Genomic DNA, 23,372 nt, shown 5'->3' with positions numbered 1-23,372 from the left:
CGATCTGCTGCAAAACATCTCAACAAGATAATGCTGCCTCCACCATTCTTTAATGTAGGATTGCACGATCGGTGTGGCTGGGACTTGGCAAGGCATAGTGCCACCTCAGAATCAGGTGCTTATCATTTTCCTAGTCCTACTGCTAAGCATAGGCTAAAGACTAGAATTCCCCAGGAAGGGAGAAATAGCCTGAAACTTGCAGGTTTAATACTGCCCTTTTAAGAGACACCAGACCAGAGTTCCAGTATGAAAGGGAAGGCCCCTTTAAGAAAGCAACTGCTATGAGCAAAGGGGAGGGATGAGGCCAGAGGGAGCTTTTTTCCCTGGCAAGTTGGCTGAGAAGCAGAGAGAGCCAGGAACTGAAAGGGAGTATGTGTACAAACACCAGCCATGCTCAAATGATTGGGACATAGAAGAGGAACTGAGTGCAGAGGGAAAGCACCTGGACAAAAGTTTTCCTCCAGACCATTACATGTAGTGCAGCGATCTCAAACTTGCGGCCCACGGCCACTTGTGGCCTCCCGGGTGCTATTTTATGGACCGCAGTCTAGTACCCGATTCTGCACTCTGGTTTATAAACCCTTACCTCCTGTTTTTTCCCTTTTTTACCAAACCCAATATTGTAACTTTTTAATTTCTTTCCTTACCCTTCATGTACGTTTTTAATGTAATTATATTGTTAATGTGTTAGTTTCTATGTTTTCTTTACTTGGACTATGTACATCGCCTAGCAATTCTAATAGGCGATTCATCAAATGCTTAAATAAACTTGAAACTTGAGAGGTGCCGGTGTCAGCTGACTTGCAACTGCCTGCTACCGTTGCGTATGCTGGGATTCCTGCCTTCACGTATCTCCCAGAAACGCGAAGGCAGGAGTCCCGGCATAAGCGACTAGCAGCAGGCATCTGCGAGTCAGCTGATGCCGGCGCGATCTCGCACACTGGGCAGGAAGAGAAGCTCCGGAGTCAGTGTCAACTGACTTGCAACTGCCTGCTACCGTATTGTATGCCGAGACTCCTGCCTTCGCATATCCGGCAGATACGTGAAGGCAGGAGTCCCGGCATGTGCGACAGCTGCAGGAAGTTGCAAGTCAGCTGATGCCGACACCGGAGCCTCTCTTCCTGCCTAGTATGCGAGATCGTGTACAAGACCAGCTGCTGCTGGACAAGGGGAGGAAGAGGTACTGATGGAACTGGCAGAAAGGGAGGGAAAGGAAAGGTGCTACACACTGGAGAGGAGGGTGAGATGGTGCATGGGGAGAGAGCATGTTGGGTTGGGAAGGAGGGATGCCATTGAGGGAAGAGGCAAGGGCAGAGAGAGAAAGCGTGCAGGAGGCAGAAAGTGTTGGACTCATGGAGAGGGCAAGATGGATGGAGAGGACAGAAAGGAGGGAAGGATAAATGTTACTCTGGGGAAGGGGGATAGGGCAGAGTGTGAAAAGTTGGACTCATGGAGGGAGCGAGAGAGATGTTGTTTGGTTGAGGAGGAAGCATGGAGGAAGAGAGAAGTAAGTAGGAGGAAAAGAGAAAAAAATGTTGGACTGGTGGAAAGGAGGGAGAAATGTTGGACTGGGAGGGGAGCAGAAAGGAGGAAGGGAAGTAAGATGGACTGCAGGGGGCAGAAAGGAGAAAGAGAAATGCTATACTGGGGGGGGGAAGGAGGGAAGGAGAGAGATGTCAGACCATGGAAATAGGGAGGGAAGGAGAGAGAGATAGGAAGGGAAGATAAGACATGGAAACGTTGATTTTGAGAAGAAAGCAGAAAAATTGAATGTTAAGTTAATGCCAAAGATGGATGCAAGGCAGAAAGTGAAGACGGAGAGAAAAGCAGTCAGTGGACAAGAAGGCCCTGGGAACAAAGTCACCAGACAACAAAGGTAGGGAAAATTATTTTATTTTCAATATAGTGATTGAAATGTTTCAGTTCTGAGAAAGGAAAGATGTTAAACTTTAATTGTGAGGTCCGCAGAAAAAATAGTTAATGTCTTATTAAAGATATGACAGTTTTGCATGAGGTAAAACTATAGTTTATAAATCTTTCCTTTAACAGATAAAGGAAAGATTTATAGACTAAGGAGTTTTACCTCATGCAAAATTGTCATGTCTTTAATAAGACATTAACTATTTTTTTTCTGCGGCCCTCCAAGTACTTACAAATCCAAAATGTGGCTCTGCAAAGGGTTTGAGTTTGAGACCACTGATGTAGTGGGATGATTCCTGTGGTCCCTAGTTGCTGGCTGAGGATACCATGGATATCAGCTGACTGCCCTAATACGAAGGTTAGAGTAACCTGAACTTTTAAACATTATTTGAACATTTTGTTTTTTTCTCTGAGGCTGCTAGCAGTGCTGGCTGGGTGTGGCTCCAGCACAGCCATCTGAAACTTTGAAATCTTATTGCCTAAAGCAGTGGTCGACAAACTGCGGCTCGTGAGCCGCATGCTGCTCTTTAGCCACTTGAGTGCAGCTCTGCCAGTAGCCAAACTTTTCCTGCACAGAAGGGCCCCGACACAGCAGCTGATCTCACAAGCTGGCGGCTGCCCCGAAGTTTTCCCTCTGCCGCAAATTCCCATTTCTGACAGGTAGATCGCCGCAGAGGGAAAGCTTCGGGGCAGCCGCCGGCAGTTTGTGAGAACGGCTGCATCAGAACCGGATTAAAAGATAGGGCCCAAAATGGTCAGGGGGGCCCGCCGGTGTGGTGCTTTAGGGCCGTTTGGGCATCTCCCTCACCCTCGCTGGATTTGCAGCAGAGTCATTGCCTGGCTCCCCCCCAGCATCATTGCCTCGGGCCTTCCCCCAGCATCATCATCATCTCGGGCCCTCCCCATCGCCCCTCCCACCATGAGAAGACCAACAAACCTCCCTCCAGCACTCGTCGGCAGCTGCAGCACTCTAAACAGGCTGCTTCACAGTTCGCGGCCTTCTGCTGGTGATTCCCTCTGCAGCGTCACTGATGACATCATCAGTGATGTGGCAGAGGGAATCACTTGTAGAAGGCCGTGAACTGCGAAGCAGCCTGTTTAGAGTGCTATGGCTGCCGACGAGTGCTGGAGGGAGGTTTGTCGGTCGTCTCGGGGTGGGTCGGAGGGGTTCGCATGGGAGGGAGAGCTAAATGTTCCTTTTCAGAGGAGCCCCGGCTACAGTGAGAGAAGCGGTCTGCTCTGGATGCTCCAAGGCCTGGCATCTTTAACTTTTTCGGGCAGCAACAGCATTTACAATTAGCTGCTGTTACCGACTTTGGGCCTTCCTCTCTGCTGAGTCCTGCCTACTTCCTGTTTCCATGAAGGTAGGATCCAACAGAGAAGAAGGCCCGAAGCTGGCAACAGCAGCAAATTGTGAATGCTGCTGCTGCCTGAAGAAGTTCATGACGCCAGGCCTTGGAGCACTCACTTAGGGGCTGCACTGCCGACCGGGGATGGGGTGAGAGAAGGAGGAAAGGGAGCAGAGGAGAAGAGACTTGCTGCATCCAACTGGAGGGAAAGGAAGGAATGAAAGGAGATGCCAGGGCTTGGAGGGAATGGAGGGAGGAAGAGATTCAAGGTCATGGAGGGAAGAGAGGTTGGGAGGAAGAGATGCCAGGGCATGGGGGAAGAGAGGGGAGGAGATATGCCAAGACATGGAGGGAAGGAGGAAGGTATGCCAGACCAAGGGAAAAGGAAGGAGGAGATGTCAGAGCATGGATGGTAGGGAGAGATGAAAGGAAAGGAGAGAGATGCCAGGGAATCGGGGAAGGGAAGGAGACAGATGCCAGACTTTGGGATGGGAAGGAAAGGAGAAGAGAGATTCTAAAGCATAGGGAAGGGGGTGGTGACAGAAAAATGGAGAGGTGGCAGAACTGAAATGAATCATGTATAAAGGAGAGAAGGGGCACAAGATAGACAGTTTATGGAAGGAGCATAGAAAGAAGGAAGATGCCATATGGAACGGGTAGAGGGCGGACAGTGAATGACAGGGGCAGAGAGAGGGCAGACATGGAAGGGGCTGATGCTGTATAAAAGACAGAGGTCTGATGCTGGATAGAAAGAAGTGAGTAAAGACAAGATAATTAAAGCAGAAATGAGAAAAGGTAGAAAAAGATTTTTTTTGTCAATAAATAAAATTATTATTATTATGATATCAGGTTTTATTTAATATTAGTAGCTAGTTTAAACCGACTCCTAAAAACATGGTTCTTGAAAAGAAATTTGGCTCTCAAAAGAAATCTTAATCGTTGTACTGCTGATCTTTGGTTCTTTTGCCTAATGAGTTTGCCCACCACTGGCCTAAAGGAACTGTTTGAGAAAACTTTCTTTTTAAATGTGATTTTGGTTCCTGGACTTTACAGAGCATTAAAAGACAATGCTATTACCAGAGATTGGAGGGTTTCTGGGCAGTGACTGCAACACTCTCACAGTGAGTACAGTGCTGTGGTTTGGGATGGGATGGGAGATTACAGCTGAGGGCACAGCTCTCCCTAACCCCAACTGACTGGTGAATTGGGCTTGGTACCAGTTCAGTTAAAATAAGAGCCTCTGCTACACAGTATAGATGAAGGAAAATTTTTCTTTTTTGGTGTGAAAGACAAACCTGAGGAACTAGCATGTTAATAGTATCATGTGGATTAACAGTTTTTTTCTTTTCCTATTTAAAAGACAAACCCGAGGAACTGAAATTCTCATGGTAAGTGGATTACAAATTGGGTGTGAATTGAAATGGCCAGTGCATGAGGTATCCTGATGTGAATAAGAAAATGCACGGTGAAGCCGGAATAAAAAAGAGTGGTTCCCCCTCCCCCCCGATGAATAGTGTTTTGCTGTTTTCTTTTACTGAAGACTAACGAGACACTTGGGGCTAGATTCACTAAGGCAATGGATCCGATCCGATCTGTGAGGGATCTGATCTGATCCGTGTCCAGAGGGCCGATTCACGAAGCACCCTCATGCAAATGAGGGCGATCGTAAACACGTCCCCAACTGACTGCACAGATCCTCTGAGAGCGATCCCGATCCATGCGCAGACCATCTATAGTATTTCATCATGATAAGGTGGTCCTCCACACTCATCCTAAATTCCTTCCAAAAGTGGTCACATAATTTCATCTGAATCAATCTATTGTGCTGCCAGTATTCTTTCCAAAGCCTCATTCTTATCCTGTTGAAACAGCTCTTCACACGTTGGACTGTAAACATGCCTTGGCTTACTACATACAAAGGACTAAGCCACACAGGACATCACCTCAACTGTTCAACTCCTTTGATCCTAGCAGATTGAGAAAGTTTGTAACCAAAAGGACTATTTCTACATGGCTGGTGGCCTATATTTCTTTTTGCTCTGCTCAGGCTGGGCTGCAGCTTGAGGGACGTATAACAGCACACAAAGTCCGAGCTATGGCAGCATCAGTAGCTTTTATATGTTCCATTCCCATTGATGAAATTTGCAAAGTAGCTACGTGGTCCTCAATCCATACTTTCACATCTCACTACTGTCTAGAATTCTGTTCCCGATGAGATGGTCATTTCAAGCCAAGCAGTATTACAGAATTTATTTTCTTCTTAATGGCCAACTCTCCCTCCATCCCATTATCTTCAGCTAGGGAGTCCCACATGTGAGAATATGCTGCCTGCTTGTCCTGGATAAAGCACAGTTACTTACTATAACAGGTGTTATCTGGGGACAGCAGGCAGATATTCTAACATTCCTCCCACCTCCCTGGGTTGGCTTCTTAGCTTGCTTACCGAACCAAAGTACCGTGAGCCTATGTCGGGCGGGAAGGCTTTGACACATGCATGGTGTGGGCAGTCGCAAAGTTTCTTAAAACCTAAAGTGACAGTTCACTTTCAATGCTGTCTGTACCGGGCTCCGTGGATGATATCACCCACATATCTGAGAATATCTGCCTGCTGTCCCCAGATAACACCTGTTATAGTAAATAACTGTCCTGAACATATATATATATATATATATATATATATATATATATATATATATATATATATATATATGTATATATATATATATATATATATATATGTATATATATATATATATATGTATATATATATGTATATGTGTATATATATATATATATATATATATATATGTATATATATATATATATAAGCATGGATATATGAGATAAAGTTAACATGGATTTAGTCCAGGGAAATCTTGCCTCACCAATTTACTGCATTTCTTTGAAGGGGTGAATGAACATGTGGATAAAATTGAGTTGGTTGATATTGTTTATTTGGATTTTCAAAAGGCATTTGACAAAGTACCTCATGAAAAACTTCTGAAGAAATTAGAAAGTCATAGGATAGGAGGTAATGTCCTATTATGGTTTAAAAACTGGTTGAAGACAGAAAACAAAGATAGTAGGTTTAAATGGTCAATATTCTCAAAAGAGAAGGGTAAATAGTAGAGTTTGCAAAATCCACAACAACCCCATGAGACGATTTCAAACTCTGTTTGGAGAACACAGGAGCAGCATTAATTGACTTGAAGAACCACTGGTTCAGCATTATAAGGAAAAGAACCATCATTTCACTTTATTGAAGTGTTGCATAGTGGAAAGCATGTATGACAGAAGCAGAACTTTGTTAAGACGTAGATTTTTTGCCACAGTGTCAGAAACTGCTAAAAACCTTGCTAAAGACAGAAATAAGCTGTTTTGATAATCACTGCTAAAATGCATGCAGGCTAAACGGTCGGAAAACAGTTTAGCAATGGTGTTAAAGTTTTAAGAATCTGGGCCTGAGTGTAGTGGAAAGGGTAGATGTGATTTGCTTGTTTACTCTTTCAAAAAATACTAGGACTAGGAGATACTGGGGGAGAGATTGTTAGTGAGACGGGAGGTGAAGTATCTCGGCATGCTTGTGGAGTCTGGTTTTACCATGAGAGGACAGGTGTTAGCAATAGTTCGGAAGGTTTATTTCTATCTTCGGTTAGTGAATGGACTCAGGCCTTATTTGGCGGCTCCAATGTTTAGGATAGTGTTGCAGCCCATGGTATTATCTGGTTTTGATTACTGTAGTATGATGTTCTTGGGAGTACCTGAGTCAGTTTTGTGTGCGTTACAGGTGGCCTAGAATTCGGTGGTAAGATTGTTGTTCAAACTGAGTAGACATGAACATGTGACAGATTTTTTAATAAAGTTATATTGGTTGAAGGTAAGGGACAGGATACGTCACAAGTTATTTGTAAATGTCTTCATGTGCCTTCAGAAGTTGGCCCCCAAACATCTGGTCCAGAGTATCATATCACATGAATCAGCTCACTTGCTTCGGGCTTCTGAGCACTTTGACTTGTTTGTTCCATCTGTGCGGGACTTGCGGCTTTCAACATCCAGGAATAGTGTTTTCACTGCATTGGCCCTAGGGAATGGAACAACTTTCCAGAATATATCCACCACCAGCAGAATTTACAGAAATTTAAGAAAATATTGAAAAGACATTTGTTCTGTATGATAAAATATGGGGTATGAGAGTGCTTGAGAGAGGAATAGTGGTGACTGTTGAGTGCAGAGTGCGGGTCATTGATGTATTCCATGGTCTGTTCTGTTTTACTGGTTTTAATGATAGTTGTCATGATAGTGACTTGTATATCATAGGCATTTTTATATTTTGATGTTTACCAATACTTGCTGTTTAACGATACTTGCTGTTGAAGCAATTTGTATGTTACTTGTATTTTTATACTTTGTTTGTATGTGTGTATTTTGGTTAAAGTGATGGTTGTGTTGATGTGATTTGTGTGTTAAATGTAATGTATTATTTTGTATGTAAAAGTGTTACTCGCCCTGGATAAGGGCGGGAGATAAACAAACAAACATGCGATTTAGAACAAACCAGAGAAAATATTTCTTTGCACAATGTATAATTAAACTCTGGAATTTGTTGCCAAAGAATGTGGTGAAATCAGTTAGCTTAGCAGGGTTTAAAAAAGGTTTTTGTTGATGCAGTCTGTATAAGCTATTATTGAGATGGCTTGGGGAAATCCACTGCTTATTCCTAGGATAAGCAACATAATTTAATCTATTCTATTCTAGGATTTATGGATCACTATTGCCTTTAAAGGTTCAAAGTGATTTACAATTACATTTGAGTACATTCAAACAAAGGAACGGTTACAATTACTTATGAGCATTTTCAGGCATGGAGAACTACAGTAGAAGTCACGGTAGAAGATTGTAATAAAGGGGCTCTTGAGACAAGAGCCAAATATGCGAGGGGAGCTTACAGGCAATTGCTTTAGGGATCTACTTTCTCCGAACAATAAGGGAGTAAGAAGTCATTTTTGAATGATGGAAAGCGGTGCTCGATAGCTTTGGGAAGTCTTTTGGATCATCCTGCTGATAAGTGATTTTCATAGAGAAATGTTTTCAGTTTTTCCCTAAAACGCAGGAAATTGTGTTCTGATCTCATGACTAAGGGAAGTACATTCCAGTTCTTTGTTGCGTTTTTAGTGAACAGTGAGTTGAATACAAGTTTGTATCTGATGCTATTCAGTGAGGGGAGGGTCATAAAATCTGGTACTTGGGACCTGGATTGGCTACTGTTGGAAACAGGATACTGGGCTTGATAGACTTTCAGTCTGTTCCAGTACGGCAATTCTTAAAAGGCACACCATAATAGAATTGCTTAAATTGCAGATTTTACAAATAATCTGTTAATGTTTTTTCTTGACTTGCAAATTCTTTTGAACATCCCATCAATGGTTGACAAAGTGGCATGTGAATAAATGTGGTGGCTGCCTGATGAAGTTGTTGTGGGTGCATGAAAGGTAGCAAAAATATGCTTTTCTGGAACCCAGAGGTGTCTCTATGGGTGACCATTAAAATGACCTTGCAGGACCTTGTGGGCGCAAAAGGTTGACCAAAACATCGCATTCCTCAGTGAGATCTCGCATATGTGGCCAATCCACCTAGAATTGTCATAGATGCAAACTGAGAAAGACATGGGGGAAGCCACTGCTTGCCCTGAATTGGTAGCATGGAATATTGCTACTCTTTGAAATTTGGCCAGGTATTAGTGACCTGGATTGGCCACCATGAGAATAGGCTACTGGGCTTGGTGGACCATTGGTCTGACCCAGTAAGGCTATTCTTATGTTTTTATGACCAAATACTGGACACTTGAAGGGCAAGAAAATATTCATGGTCTGGAACACTTGAAGAGAATGAGGTGGCATCATTAGAAATTTTTGCAAATTCATATTTTAATTCCATCAGTGAGCTTGAATTGAGGATTTTCCCTTGTCCCAGCAACTTTATGACATTTGCTAAACCTCTCATCTTAAACAGGATTGATTAATTCAATGTCCTCCTTTAGGATAAAGAAAAAATTGATACCAGGGACATGTAGCATTCAGAACGACCATAAATCCCAATATTACAAGGACCTAATTCATTGTTAACCTCCATAAGATAAAATAAATGGTCATCTATAGATAACAATAATAAAAGAAATATGAAACGAATCAAGGAAAACATATAAGGACACAAGTATTTTATAGAAGGAAATAGGATGTCTAAATCATAGTTTAAGCAAGATAAATAAAACATAAGGATGGGCCAGAACCTGTCCATCAAGGCAGCCATTGTACCATAAAGAGCGCAATGGTGTCACAGGCCAGGGCACATTCCCAAAATCTCTGCCTCAACACACTGTTAACATGACATTTTGGTATGACATCAGTTTCTTGCAAAGGTGATACTATTACATGTTTAGGCTTGCATGCAGTAAATAATACAGCACAACTTAACATCCCTTTTGAGAGGTCTTTTATAAAAGTACATGGCAAAGCAAGATGTGTTATAAGCTAAAAGCATGGCAATTGGGCCTTAGGTGCCTGGACCAATCAGGCCCTAGGATCTTGTGGGTTGGGCAGGGGAGGGGCGGGTCCGCCTCATTTGGACGGAGGCAGGCCTGCTGGCTGGACGTGCGAGGAGCCGTCTGGTCTAACTTGAAAGTAAGACCAAGGGGGGAGTTCCGGGGTGGGGGGTTCACTCAGGGGGGGTCCGGCAGGAGGGGTTGGGCACCCTCCTGCCAGCGATCTTAGGGGGGGCGTTGGGGGTGGTGGCGGCAGGAGGGGTTGGGCACCCTCATGCCGGTGATCTTAGGGGGACCATTGGGGGGGTCGTCAGGAGGGGTTGGGTACCCTCCTGCCGCGATTGTCGGGGGTGGGCGGGTTCTGTCGGCAGGAAGGGCTGAGCACCTTCCTGCTGGCGATTGTCGAGGGGGTGGGTTCTGTCGGCAGAAGGGGTTGGGCACTCTCCTGCCGCGATCGCTGGGGGTAAGGGAGATCCTTGCCGTGATTAGTACGGCCGCGTCTACTTACTATGTAGGCCAGCATTTTGCTAGCCTACATTGTAAGCGTCTCCCGTTCTGCTAGGGAGACGCGTAGGGCCGACTAGGTTTGCTTAAGGCTACCATCTAGCCTTAGGCGAGCTTAGGCGGGCTTGTGGGCCTCTCTAGGCTCCCTGGAGGTGCCTTCAATATAGGCGGCCTACCTGGGGAGCATTTTTTTTTTTTTTAGAAGTGCCTTCCGATTGGCTGATTAGACTGCTGTAGGACGCCTACAGCTGCCTACAATTGGGAACACTTTGCAGAATCAGGGCCAACAAGCTTAGCTGCATTGTAAAATGTTACATCTCTAGCTCATTTGCTTGCTATACAATAGGTTGCTAAAGATGGCTTTATATAATAGTGTATCCATGCATTCAAATGACGCATTTTTTGGGACCTTAATTCTGACCAAAACAAGGCTGGGTCTGAGATGAAATAGGAGAGGGGGCATCTGGGGAGGGGGTCTAAGGCTCTGATTGGCCTAGGAGCCTTAACAACCTGCACCAATCAGAGCCTAAGGCCTCTCCCTAAATGCACTGGGGAGGGGCATAAAGCTGTGATTAGCCTAGAGGCCTAATGTCCCTCCCATAGGAGGGGCTTTAAGCAACCTGGGCCAATCAGATCCCTAAGCTCCTAACCGGCACATCCCAGATGCACCAAAGAGGGGAAGGCCCGCCATTTTGAAGAGGCGGGCCTGCTGGCCAGAGGGGGTAGGCATCCCTCCGACTGGACTTCGTAATCAAGGTAAGGAGAGTCAGGGGGATCGTCGGCATGGTGGTGGGAGGGAGTGGGCATACCTTTCGCTGTCAGGAGATTGCTTGGTGGCAGGAGAGAGTGGGTATCTTTCCCGCTGCCGGGGGGGGGGGTGTTGGGAGTTGTTGCATGGAGGTGGGAAGGAGTGGGCGGAGTCTCGAGCAGTTCCTCCTGCAGAGATTTGTAGAGCATCTACTTGGTCTACTCTGCATTCTTTTTCCAGATTTTCCAGAGCACAAGAGGATGCAGCTTTTGGGTCCTCGGTCTTGCAGACAGGCTCATCTATCCTACCCTCAGATGTAAGCCATTGCTTTGGCACGTCACCATATGTATGGACTCCGGAGGAGAAGTAACAGAATGTAAGATTAGGTTCTTACCTGGATAATCTTTCTGTTAATCTCCTCAGGAGTCCATATTGCCCACCTTCAGTATATTCTTTTGCCTGCTTTCTGCTTTGGATATTTCTAGATAACAGGCTTGGAGCTCTTCTGTCTGCCAGATGGCTAGGAACAGAGTGATCCTGTGGAAGTATATTCCTCAGCCTCTGGCTCCCTTAATGTTAGTGCCATTTGCACATAGCAGGTTGTTTCTCTATGGTTGTTTTGAATTGCTATGCAGTCTTGTTTTAATTCTTATTTTGTAAGTTACAGAGCAGAACAGAATTATGTAAATGTATGCTGGGAATTTCCTCGTGCCTCTCCTTCTTTGTATTTTATTCAGTGGAGCTCAATTGCTTTGGGACTAGAGAATGACATGGGGACAAATGTTTCCCTGACCCCGTGGGAACTCATTTTCCCGTTCCATCCCAGCAATTTCTATTCCTGTCCCATTTCTGAAAGCTCTGTCCTCATCTGTACAAACTTCAAACAGTTTAAAATAAGTGTTCTAGGCTTGTGCAGTTTATGTAGAGCTTACAGGAATGGGATAGGGACAGTGACAAAACTCGTGGGAATGGGACGGGGAAATTGAGTTCCTGCGGGGATGGGAAAAAATTTGCCCCCATGTCATTCTCAATTTGGGACTTAACTGGGAGGGACACTGTGCTCCTCCTCTATATATTTGATACTCCAAGGTTTCAACATATTACTCCAGTTCTAAGAAAGTTGCATTGGCTTCCAATCCCTCAGCAAATATACCACAAGGTGCTTTCATACACGGAACAGGTGGTATATTCTTCTGCTATAATATGATGTTTCCAAAATCTTAATCATCCTAATTATAGGTTATGATCTGAGGGTTGTATGAGGCTTGCAAATGATAAGGAAACTAGGATCTACTACAAGAAAATAAGAGATATGTTTTCAGTAGTAGAAGTACAGCTCTGGAACCCACTTCCTGGAGTTAAGAGACTATGTAAAGAGATCATACATGTTTCATGAAACAGTTGAAAACTTAATTGTTTGTTGATGCATTTATGTAATATGTATAGACTGACCACTAAATAAATCTGGCATTGCAATGTCCCTATGGGTTAATGTAGTAATATCGCAAGATGAAGTAAGAACTCCAGCTTGATAAAGTTTGTTCGATGGACATTTGGTTTGACTTTATAATATGTATGTCATTTTGTACATCACTTTGATTTTAAGCAGTTAACAAATTTTTTTAAATAAATAAATATATGAGAGGTACTCAAAGCTGTAAGTATTCTCACTTTTGCAAGTTCAGTTTGCGGGAATGGATTGATCACCATATGTACAGACTCCAGAGGAGATTAACAGAAAGAAAATTATCCAGGTAAGAACCCAATCTTACATTATGTTCCTGTATTCTTCTGTTCTAGGCTGTGCTTTCCATTCTTATGCTGGATGTACACATAACAGCCAAATGACAGTGCACAAAAGCCCTTCCCCCTCCCCTTCCAAATAGGGTTAAAATTCTTCCCTCACATTTATTTTTTTTTTTTTTACTTCATTAATAAGGCCATACATTTTCCTGAAATAATATTGCAGACTTTTGCTGTCCAGTAGCTGTTTGCATCAGAGATTTTTGCTATAGTAACAAGGTAATTTTAAAGACCTTTGCAGTTTTTACTTCAGTATCACACCCATCCATGTTTGTCCCAGTACTGTGTATGCCTCAGTAAGTGACTCTGGGTCATTCTAGTACCAGCTCTAGAACAGACCTGCATGACAAGGAGCAATTGTTACAGTGTCACATAAATTTTATTTATTTATTCAGTTTTCTATACTGTTCTCACAAGAGAGCTTAGAACGGTTTACATTAATTTATTCAGGTACGCAAGCATTTTCCCTCTCTGTCCCAGTGGGCTCACAATCTATCTAATGTACCTGGGGCAATAGGGGCATTAAGTGGCTTGTCCAGAATTACAAAGTGGTGGTGTTCTCAAAAAATGCTGATTCTTAATTCAGTCTGATCTTTGTCTTTCAAATTTTGTGAACATTTTTCTAAATTTCTGCACACTGTAATCGGTTTCTGTAATAAGGTGACTTTCTAGAGCTCATTAAGGTAGATTGTGAACATGGCTACTCACAGAGCTGTTCCATTTTAATGGTCAGCTAGTCTGTGAGGAATGCTTCCTGTCATCTGAATATCTTGCCTTGAAGATGGATTTTAAAATGCCTGTGGATATCCTTTTTAGTAGTTGAGAACATTAAGGTCTCATCTATGTGGAAATAATAATGTCTGAATTTCTTTTACCAGTCAGAGCTTTATGATTGATCTCTTTAGAGGAATAAAAATAAATGAGAGCATGTGATTAAATGTGTTCATAGTAAATTCATATAGGCTATTAAAAGTGGCCCAAACAAGCAATACCAAACTCTTGACTACAAAGGAGCTGTGAAAGGACGGGTAGGAGATTCTTCAAAGCATTTTAGAATTAGCTGGAGGAACGTCATCACTGGAACATCTACTTTTTTAAATGTAGGGACTGAGCATATGGCTCAGGCTGTAGTGCTTTGCAATGTGGTTCAAGGAGTCTAGTTTTGGATCCTTATCCATCTGGATTAATTGAGACTGGGTGGGTATATCATGCAGGTGGTGCTGTCAGACCTGGGATGGGGAGGGAGGGAGGGAGGATGTATACACTACTGCTCTTTCAAGTTAATACAAGCAACTACTGGCTATAAACTTTCAATAACGTTCTATCTTAAGGCTGAAGTTACACACATCACAATCAAGAAACCTTAAAGTAACTCACTCAAGGACTTCAGCGGTGCAGCTATTATGAGTATTAAACTTTTTCACATATGGCATATCAGCACCAAAATCCGTCATTGGTCTCATTTGTTTATCTTTTATAAATATGCTTTAAATATAATTTCTTTAAATAGTTTAGAGTAGAAAAAATACTTTTAAAGTAAAACTGTACTCATCTTAGTCTACGCAGATGGGGGGTTGTCACTCCGACATAAGAGTTATGTTTCACCTATACAAGGCTGTATCAAATCCCCCAGCAAATATATAACAACAATATTAATAGCATGCTTGATGAATTCCCCCCCCCTTAGAGATGCTGCACATATATGAGAGAAAGTTTTGTGGTCTGATGAGAACCAAAGTTCAATGATAAGCATTATGTGTGGCATAAAAACACAGCTCATAATCCTGTTAACATCATCCCTATAGTAAAGCATATTGGTAGCAGCATTATGTTGAGATGCTTTGTGGCAGCAGAGACAAAAAGGTGCATGATGGCTGAAGGAAAGATGGACAGAGCAAAGTATAGACAGACCATGGAGGACATGGCTACCAACCTATCATAGGCCTGGGGCTAGGGAAGATTTACCGTTGATCCTAAATGCAAAGCAAAAACAACAATAGTGTGCATCTTGGAAAGATTAAGGTAAGTCTCCTCAAATGACCTGGTCAAAGTCAAGATTTGAATCCAATAGAAAATCTGCAGCAAGACTTGAAGACTATTGTCCACAGATGATCCAATCCTCAGTCAACTTGAAAGATCCTGAACTATTTTGCCCAGAATAATGGGCAAAAGCTCCACCATCCCACTGTGAAAAATTGTTAGATGTTATCCTAAACAATTCATGGATTTTTTTATATTGCAGAAGGTACTTGCACCAAATAGTGTGGTTTTTTTTGTTTTTTTTTGTTTAAAACAAGTTTTATTGAGTTTAATATACAAATATTAAAAAAATAAAAAAATATATATATATTGTGTTAAGGGGTTTGAAGACTTATCAAATCAAGAAATTTTGGTTTCTTTCACTTTTGAAAATTCCTTAAATGGCTCTTTTAACATTGAGAGTGTGGAGTATGTTGTGTAGATGTGAAATAAACTCCTGTTTTAATGCATTTTGAATTGTATTTTTTTAGACAGCAGTGGCAAATACAAGTCAAAATTACATGACATCATCTCAAAACAGAAGATAAAATTTCACGAATCTGCTGAATTTCATTCCTTGTTCAGTGACATAGACCCCACCTGATCTTGGTTTTTCCTTCAATTCTTTATTTTTAGGGATCCTCAAACTGCCTTATACAACTTCACATTGAACTTTTATTTGAGATAGATAGCAGTGAGTCTAGACTCCTCTGAAGTGTTGAAAGTTGCTGCTAATTTAATACTCCTTTGCATTTTGAGGAAACTAGCACTTAAAGTGTGGAAGGTGCTAGTAAGAAAGCACAGTAGGAGATGCTACTTCAAACTGAATTTAGAAATACATGTTTTAAAACTTAATTGAACCTCCAGTATTATTCAGGCAGGTGTGCTGGCAAAAAAGCATGCAACACATGCTATTAATAGCCACAAAATCATTATAAACTGTGTTTTCACAAAGTGAGAACAGAACTTGCACCTCAAAACTATGTGTTTTAAAGCTTTGTTAATTTAGCTCTCAACATGATCTGAATAACCATTTTGATATTACAGTTGTTTAGACTGGAAATACCAGCTAGCTTACCATAAGATTTTTCTATGGCATGGTCTCAGTCTGAACATTTGTACTTGATTTTCACTTCTGACAAATGATTTCAGCAGCAGGAAACAAATGCTAGCTTTTAGCAGTGGAAAATAATCCCTTGTGTCATGCCTTTAGCTCCTGAACACGTTCACCGTGGAGATGAAGTGCAGAGTTTAGTAGCCCTGTTGATCCTGGGGAATGTTAAATTCTATGCAAGTTGTGATGTCTTTTAAAAGAATTAGCCAAAGGCTATACATAAGCTTCCAAGACTGCATAGAATCTGTGAGATTTGGAAGCTTGGACATAGTATCTATGTAGAATTGTACAGTTCTGGTATTATTTGTAAAAAGAGAATTATTGTTTAATGATATGTATATGTCCAGAAGAACCAACTTGGACAGCAATATGATGTTTTGTCCTGTTCTTGAAAGACAATAAAAGTCTATGCTGCCTGACTGGTCGATGGTGGTACAGAAGCTTCTACAGTGGCAGCATATGTACCAACTCACTGCTTTTCGTCAAGGCAAGTGTCATGGCTATGCTCATATCTGAGGAAAGTTTATGAGGCGGGTGAAATAAGGGGGCTCGGGGTAGGTATTATGGGTCCGCTTAGAGAATTGAGGTTTTTTTTCTCTTTCTTTCATTGGCTTTTTCATTAGCCTCTTTTTCTTTTTGCATATATGTGGGAGCTTATGGTGGTGGTTTTGGGATGGGGAGGGGGAAAAGTTATCTGATTCTTGTTGTGCTGTTATGCCACATTTATTTAAAAATTTTTATACTGCCAGAAACTCAGTGCTTTACAAAATTGACATACATAAATATAAAACACAAATACAGTGAACAAAAACTCAATCTCAACATACATATAACTATAACATCAAATGTCGCCCAAGGCGATACTATCATTAAAACTCTATGGCAGTAGCCAATAAAGCAGTTTCAGATTAATAACTATTAAATGATGTCAGAAATAGGTGTCAACAAATAACTTTGTCTTTGTAATTTCTTAAAGTCAAATGCTCAACACATAACCTTATTTGTTCAGATAGCTTATTCCACAGGGACATCCCTGCAATCGTAAACATACTCTTCTCTGTTAATACATAATTTCATAATACCAGCAGATCGTAAATCTTTGCCAGGTTTATATATCTCCCATAGACCTTGAAATCAACAAGGTACATTCAGATTTAAAGTTTGCACTAGAGATAGTACTTTAAAATAAATCCTTTGTTCAGTTGGCAATCACTACAGTCTTTTTAATACAGGAGTAATATTCTATTGTGGTGCTGTACTGTTGGGTGTGCACAGCTTTATTGAGGTGGGTTTTTATTTCTCATAAAATAAAAACATTATTAATTAAAAAAAAATAAAACAGGGTGATTATGTGGAAAAATGATGTGATTTGCTTTTGAGATATTTACTAAGTAGTGTTTAAAGAATAAAAGTATGTATGCAAATGCAAAGTATGCAGGGTAGAAAAAAATGGGGTAAAGGGGTTATGGATTTCATATACCACTACAGCTCACAACCTTCTTACCATCCCCTCATTGAAACATATCAGCACAATGAGAACTACAATTTTCTCCGTTAGTGCCCCCTCTCTTTGGAACAGTATCCCAAATTACTTATGTGAAAAAACAATTCTTGCCAATTTTAAGTGACTTTAAGACATTTCTCTTCCTTGATGTTTTTGTAACTTAAACTGTCTTTTTAAGGACGACTTAGATTCAAGAAAGGTTTTTACCTTCAGTTCTCCTTCCCTTTGTTATTCTTCCCCTTGTGTGTTCTCTTTCTCTCTATCAATTGTAGTTCTAACCCTTCTTCCCTTTTGTTCCCGTTTGTCAATGTCTTTAAAAATTGTCATTTCCCCTGGTTTGTTTCTGTTTAAATTGTATTTTATTTGGCGCATTGTTTTGGTGTTTTTGTACACCGCCTAGAAGGCTTGATAGGGCGATATAAGAAATTTTAAATAAACTTGAAACTTGGTTTACATTTATTATAGACAGGTTTTTTTCTCTGTTCCTAGCGGACTTACAATCTAAGTTTTGCACATGGGACATGGAAGTCTTAGAAAGTTGATGGTAAAGGGCTGTGCACTTCTTCACTGAGGGTGCAGTTTAGCTGCCTAACAGCAGGGGGCACTAAACTGACATAGCAGGTCTTGAGTCAGAGGGGCAGGACTCAGAGGCAAAGAAGCTTAAATGCCCTGAGAGAGTGTAGAACCAGTGAGATCCCAAAGCAATAGGGTTTCCAGAATGAGACCCCGAGGCTAGAGGATTCTGAAAGGAGAGGTCCTGAGGGCAAAGATCCTCCCAGCATGTCTTTTTAGCTGCAGTAACTAGGGAAGATTTGGTAAAGTGGAGTGGCCTTCAGTAGATATTGCTACCCTGAGTTTGTGTGTAGAAGAGGTTCCAGTAAGGTAGGAGAAGTTCCTTGGAACCTAAGTTAGGAGATTGTGAGAGCTGTATCTGGGTCAGCCTATAAGAGCACTGATTCATGAGCAAAAACAGTATACTATATTATAAAGAGAGCAATAATTGTATGTTTGTTAGATCTTGAAAACAACTCTAAGGATTTTGATGAAATGGGGAGCGATTACATTTTAGGGTACCAGAAATAATTATAAAAAATAAAATTGTGGAACACGTAGACAAACATGATTTAATGAGAAAGTCAGCATGGGTTCAGCCGAGGGAGATCTTGCCAATTTGCTTGACTTCTTTGAACTTGTGAATAAACATGTAGATAAAGGTGAACCAGTTGATATAGTGTACTGTATTTAGATTTTCAGAAAGCTTTTGATAAAGTTAAAGAGTTGTGGGATAGTTGGCAAAGTTCAGTTGTGGATTAGGAATTGGTTATCGGATAGAAAACAGGATAGGGTTAAATGGTCATTTTTCTCAATGGAGGAGAGTAGACAGTGGAGTGCTTCAGGGATCTGTACTGGGACCAGTGCTATTTAACTAATTTATAAATTATATGGAAATTGGAACGACGAGTAAGGTGATTAAATTTGCAGATGACACAAAACTATTTAAAGTTGTAAAAATGCATGCAGATTGTGAAAAATTGCAGGCAGACCTTAGGAAATTGGAAGACTGGTGTCCAAGTGGCAGAAGAAATTTAATGTGGACAAATGCAAAGTGATGCACATTGGGAAGAATAACCCAAATCACACTTACCGGATGCTAGGGTCCACCTTGGGGGTTAGCACTCAAGAAAAGGATCTGGGTGTCATTGTAGACAATACAATGAAACCTTCTGTCCAATGTGTCGTGGTGGCCAAAAAAGCAAACAGGATGCTAGGACTTATTTAAAAAGTGGTTGTAAACAAGACTAAGAATGTTACAATGCCCTTGTAACACTCATGGTGTGACCTTATCTTGGGTATTGTGCTCATTTCTGATATCATTATCTCAAGAAAGATATAGCGACCTAATTGATAAGGGGATGGAAGTCCTCTTGTATGAGAAAAGACTAAGGAGGTTAGGGCTCTTCAGCTTGGAAAAGAGACAGCTGAGGGGAGATATGATTGAAGTCTACAAAATCCTGAGTGGTGTAGAACAGGTACAAGTGATTGATTTTTCACTCTGTCAGAAATTGCAAAGACTAAGGGACACTTGATGAAGTTACAGGGAAATACTTTTAAAACCAATAGGAGGAAATATTTTTTTCATTCAGAGAATAGTTAAGTTCTGAGGTTGTGGTAAGAGTGGATAGAGTAGCTGGTTTTAAGAAAGGTTTGGACAATTTCCTGGAGGAAAAGTCCATAGTCTGATATTGAGAAAGACATGGCGGAAGCCACTGCTTTCCCTGGATTGGTAGCATGGAATGTTGCTACTCCTTGGGTTTTGGCCAGGTACTAGGTACCTGGATTGGCTACTGTGAGAAGGGCTACTGGGCTTGATGGACCATTGGTCTGACCCAGTAAGGCTATTCTTATATTCTTAAAGCAATTTAGCTAGGTGTCAAGTTTGGGAAAAATTTATTGGTGGGGGGGTTGCCTTTATGGGGTTTGAAAAGACATTTGGAATGGCATCAGAATGAGGCTTGGAATGCACTGAGGAAGATTTCAACACTCAACCTGAGGAAATAGGCATGAGGAAAGTTTGGCAGATAAAATCATCAGGTTGGGCACTTGGAACCCCCCTCCCCCAAAGGTCACAAACACAAAAGAGGGGGGTTTCTCCACAACCTGAGAAAAATTAAATACATGATAAGGTTAGGCACTTCACAAACACAGCGGAAGTAAGTTAGGCTGTGACGCTTCACCTGCTGGAGAAAACCACGAAGCAGCCTGTTTAGCTTGCTGCGGCTGCCAATGCTACTGGAGGGAGGTTGTCATCTCGCTGGGAGGGTTGGGAGGGAGAGATAGGAGGGTCAGCGGGGCCCGAGCGGTGATGCTGCTGAATCCAGGCTGCGATCCCCTGTCCCGTTGTCCCCACTCACCGCTTCGGGACGCCCTCTCTGAAAACGGGACATTTCGGCGTCCCGAAGCGGTGAGTGGGAACAACGGGACAGGGGATGTGAAAAAGGGACTGTCCTGTTCAAAACGGGATGTATGGTCATCTTAAGCATGAGGCATTCAGCACAGCTCCCTGCGCTTAAAAACTGCTATCGTGGTTTAGTAAAGGGGAAGGGGCTATATTTGTCTATTTTTGTATAGTTGTTACTGAGGTGACATTGCATATTTTAAAGATCTACCTTGACCTCTTTGAAAACCCCCCAAATATAAACGATAATTAACATTTTCTCTGCATACAGTGTGCTTTGTGTTTTTTTTTTAAAAGTGTGGGCACCCTTGTTGTAAGGGTTCAGTTTCTTGGGCACAGGTAGTTTGCTGAAGACTGACATACAAAAGGGGTAGAAGAGATGCGATGTAATTTTGCTTTGCTATTATAACTGAAATGTAATAAAAAAACATAGGGAAGAATAGCTGAAATTATAGCTCCAAAATACTAGGTTCTACACTAGAAGTCATAACCCTGGAAAGGAATCTAGGAGGTCAATGTTCAAAGCAATTTAATTAGGCAGGAGAGGCCTCTGGTTAAATTGTGCCCAATAAACTGTCCACTGATATTCAGTGGCATTTAACTACATGCAGTGCTGCAAAATATTGGCTTAAACTGCACAAAACAAATCTGAGCATTGAAGGGCATTCTAGGAGTAGAATCATGAAAGAGATGTGAGAACTGGTGATATTCAGTGCTGGTGATTATATAGTAGTAAGTTGAGGCAGGCATGGTCCCCCTCCACTCCTGTGCTGCCTGGCTCTAGGTGCAAAATGGTACTTGCTGAGCCTTGTCAATAGTCTTCCATAATAAAAGTGATTTGGTGGCATTCTGTAACCCGTTCTGAGCTCTTTGGGAAAAAGGGGATAGAAAATGGATTAAATAAATAAGTAATGTTGTCCATATGAAATTAGTATAGTATAAAATATAGTACAGTATAAAATATCAGTAAAATAGTAGCACAACTCAACATAAGCTGTAAGGCAAGGAACAGAAAATGTACCAAAATCAACCTAATTAAAGAACTTGCATTGCATGGACAGCTCTTACCATCTTCAAAGAAACCTGATACTCGGAGATCTAATTTTAAAACCCCACCTTTTATCTTCTTGTATAAATAATAGTTATCCAGATATGAGCCTTGCTCAAAAGACCATACTTTCAACTGCTTTTAGAACCTTAGGTAAATTTCTGCTCTTATTTTCCATGGACCTGTGTTTTAGGAGCAAATGAGACTGGTATGTGGCAGTTTTGCCACTGCTAGTGCTGGAGGCCGGTTCTATTTGATCTGAATGCCCAAATAAGCAGGCAGAAACTATTAATCTAAATTAAAAATATATACATAAGAAACCAATAGTAAGGGTATATTTTGAAAAAAAAAAAAAAAAAGTAGTTGCCATTTGTGTTTGCATTTGTGAAGAACTTAAAAAATACAAGAAGTTCTTTTTTAACCTTTTGCAATTGCATAGAGTTATACACTGCACGTGAACATTTTAATATGGCCACTCTGCTTCCTGTAAGGCTTTATTCTCACAATTACTGTATATTGAAATGTTGGTTTAAATCACTGACTTTCTCAAGGGAACTATGTTGCATGCTAAATTAAGCTTACTTTTTCTCCTTTCTTCCTCCATTTCTATACAGATAAATAAGATGAAAGAAAATGACCCATCCTGGAAGCCCACGTTCATTGTAAAACCTGATGGTGGGTGTCAAGGTGATGGAATCTACCTCATAAAAGATGCAGGTAACATTCGAGTTATGGGAAATGTGCAGAACAAGCCATCTGTGATTCAGGAATACATCAGCAAACCACTGCTTATTGACAAACTGAAATTTGACATTCGTCTGTATGTTATACTAAAGTCTTTAGAACCACTGGAAATTTATATAGCCAAAGAAGGATTGTCAAGGTTTTGCACAGAGCCATATGAAGAGCCCACCCAGAAGAATCTACACCATGTATTCATGCACTTAACCAACTATTCGCTGAATATTCATAGTGGCAAATTTGTGCACTCTGACAATGTAAACACTGGCAGCAAAAGGACTTTTGCAAGTATTCTTCACAGACTGGCCTCCAGAGGGATGGATATTAAGAAACTCTGGTCAGATATTGTTTCACTGGTAATTAAGACTGTTATTGCACTGACTCCAGATCTCAAGGTTTATTATCAAGCTGACATACCACCAGGGAAACCTGGACCTTCATGCTTCCAGGTAAGTTGGCAATGTTATTTCAAAGCTCTTCCTTATCACTGATTAATAAAATATTCAAATAATCAGATAGGTAATCACAAGGACATAATTCTAATAGTATTTGTTATGTACATTCCAGCAGATGAATGATTTCATAGAGCTTTTGAAAGTAGATTAGTGCGCCATTTACTGACTCTGAATTGGCACATGCTCATGTGGAACTAGGAACTGTTCAGACTGAAATGCACTTTCCCTCTAATTCTTATAAACTTAGATGCACAATTTTTTAACTAGTACACAAAATTGTGTGCACAAGTTATAGACTAGTGTCTAACTTACTCCCCTCTTTTACAAAACCGCAAAAGCGGTTCTTCGTGCAGGCCGGTGTGCTGAATGCTCTGCGCTGCTCCCAACACTCCTAGAGTTCCTAAGAGCGTCGGGAGCATCACGGAGCATTCAGCGCGCTAGCCTGCACTAAAAACAGCTTCCGCAGTTTTATAAATGGGGGGTTTATTATTTAAGTGGGTGCCAATTGGCTTTAACTGTGAATAATGACCCTTAAGTGCCATGAATTAGCTATTCTATAAACTTAGCACCTAAGTTCTATAGCGTGTAACTGCAAAGGGGGGCGTTAACATGGGAGGGACATGGGTGAGTCAGTGGCATGTCAGGCACTTACATGTTAAGTTTATAGAATATC

At 41.4% G+C, this 23,372-nt stretch overlaps 1 protein-coding gene across 7 annotated transcripts in view; it reads left to right on the top strand.

The window, feature by feature from the left end:
- Positions 1-23,372, top strand: part of TTLL11 (tubulin tyrosine ligase like 11) — a 247,354-nt gene that overhangs the window by 38,463 nt on the left and 185,519 nt on the right. For all 7 annotated transcript variants that reach the window (XM_033961090.1, XM_033961092.1, XM_033961094.1 and 4 more), the window contains exon 4: positions 22,118-22,693. In XM_033961090.1, coding sequence (XP_033816981.1) covers positions 22,118-22,693 — 576 coding nt within the window. The remainder of the gene's footprint in view (positions 1-22,117; positions 22,694-23,372) is intronic.

This window comes from Geotrypetes seraphini, chromosome 10 (genome assembly GCF_902459505.1).
Source record: "Geotrypetes seraphini chromosome 10, aGeoSer1.1, whole genome shotgun sequence".
Lineage (NCBI taxonomy): Eukaryota > Metazoa > Chordata > Amphibia > Gymnophiona > Dermophiidae > Geotrypetes > Geotrypetes seraphini.
Note: the sequence above shows the minus strand (reverse complement) of the source record. Positions and strands in the feature narration are given on the sequence as shown.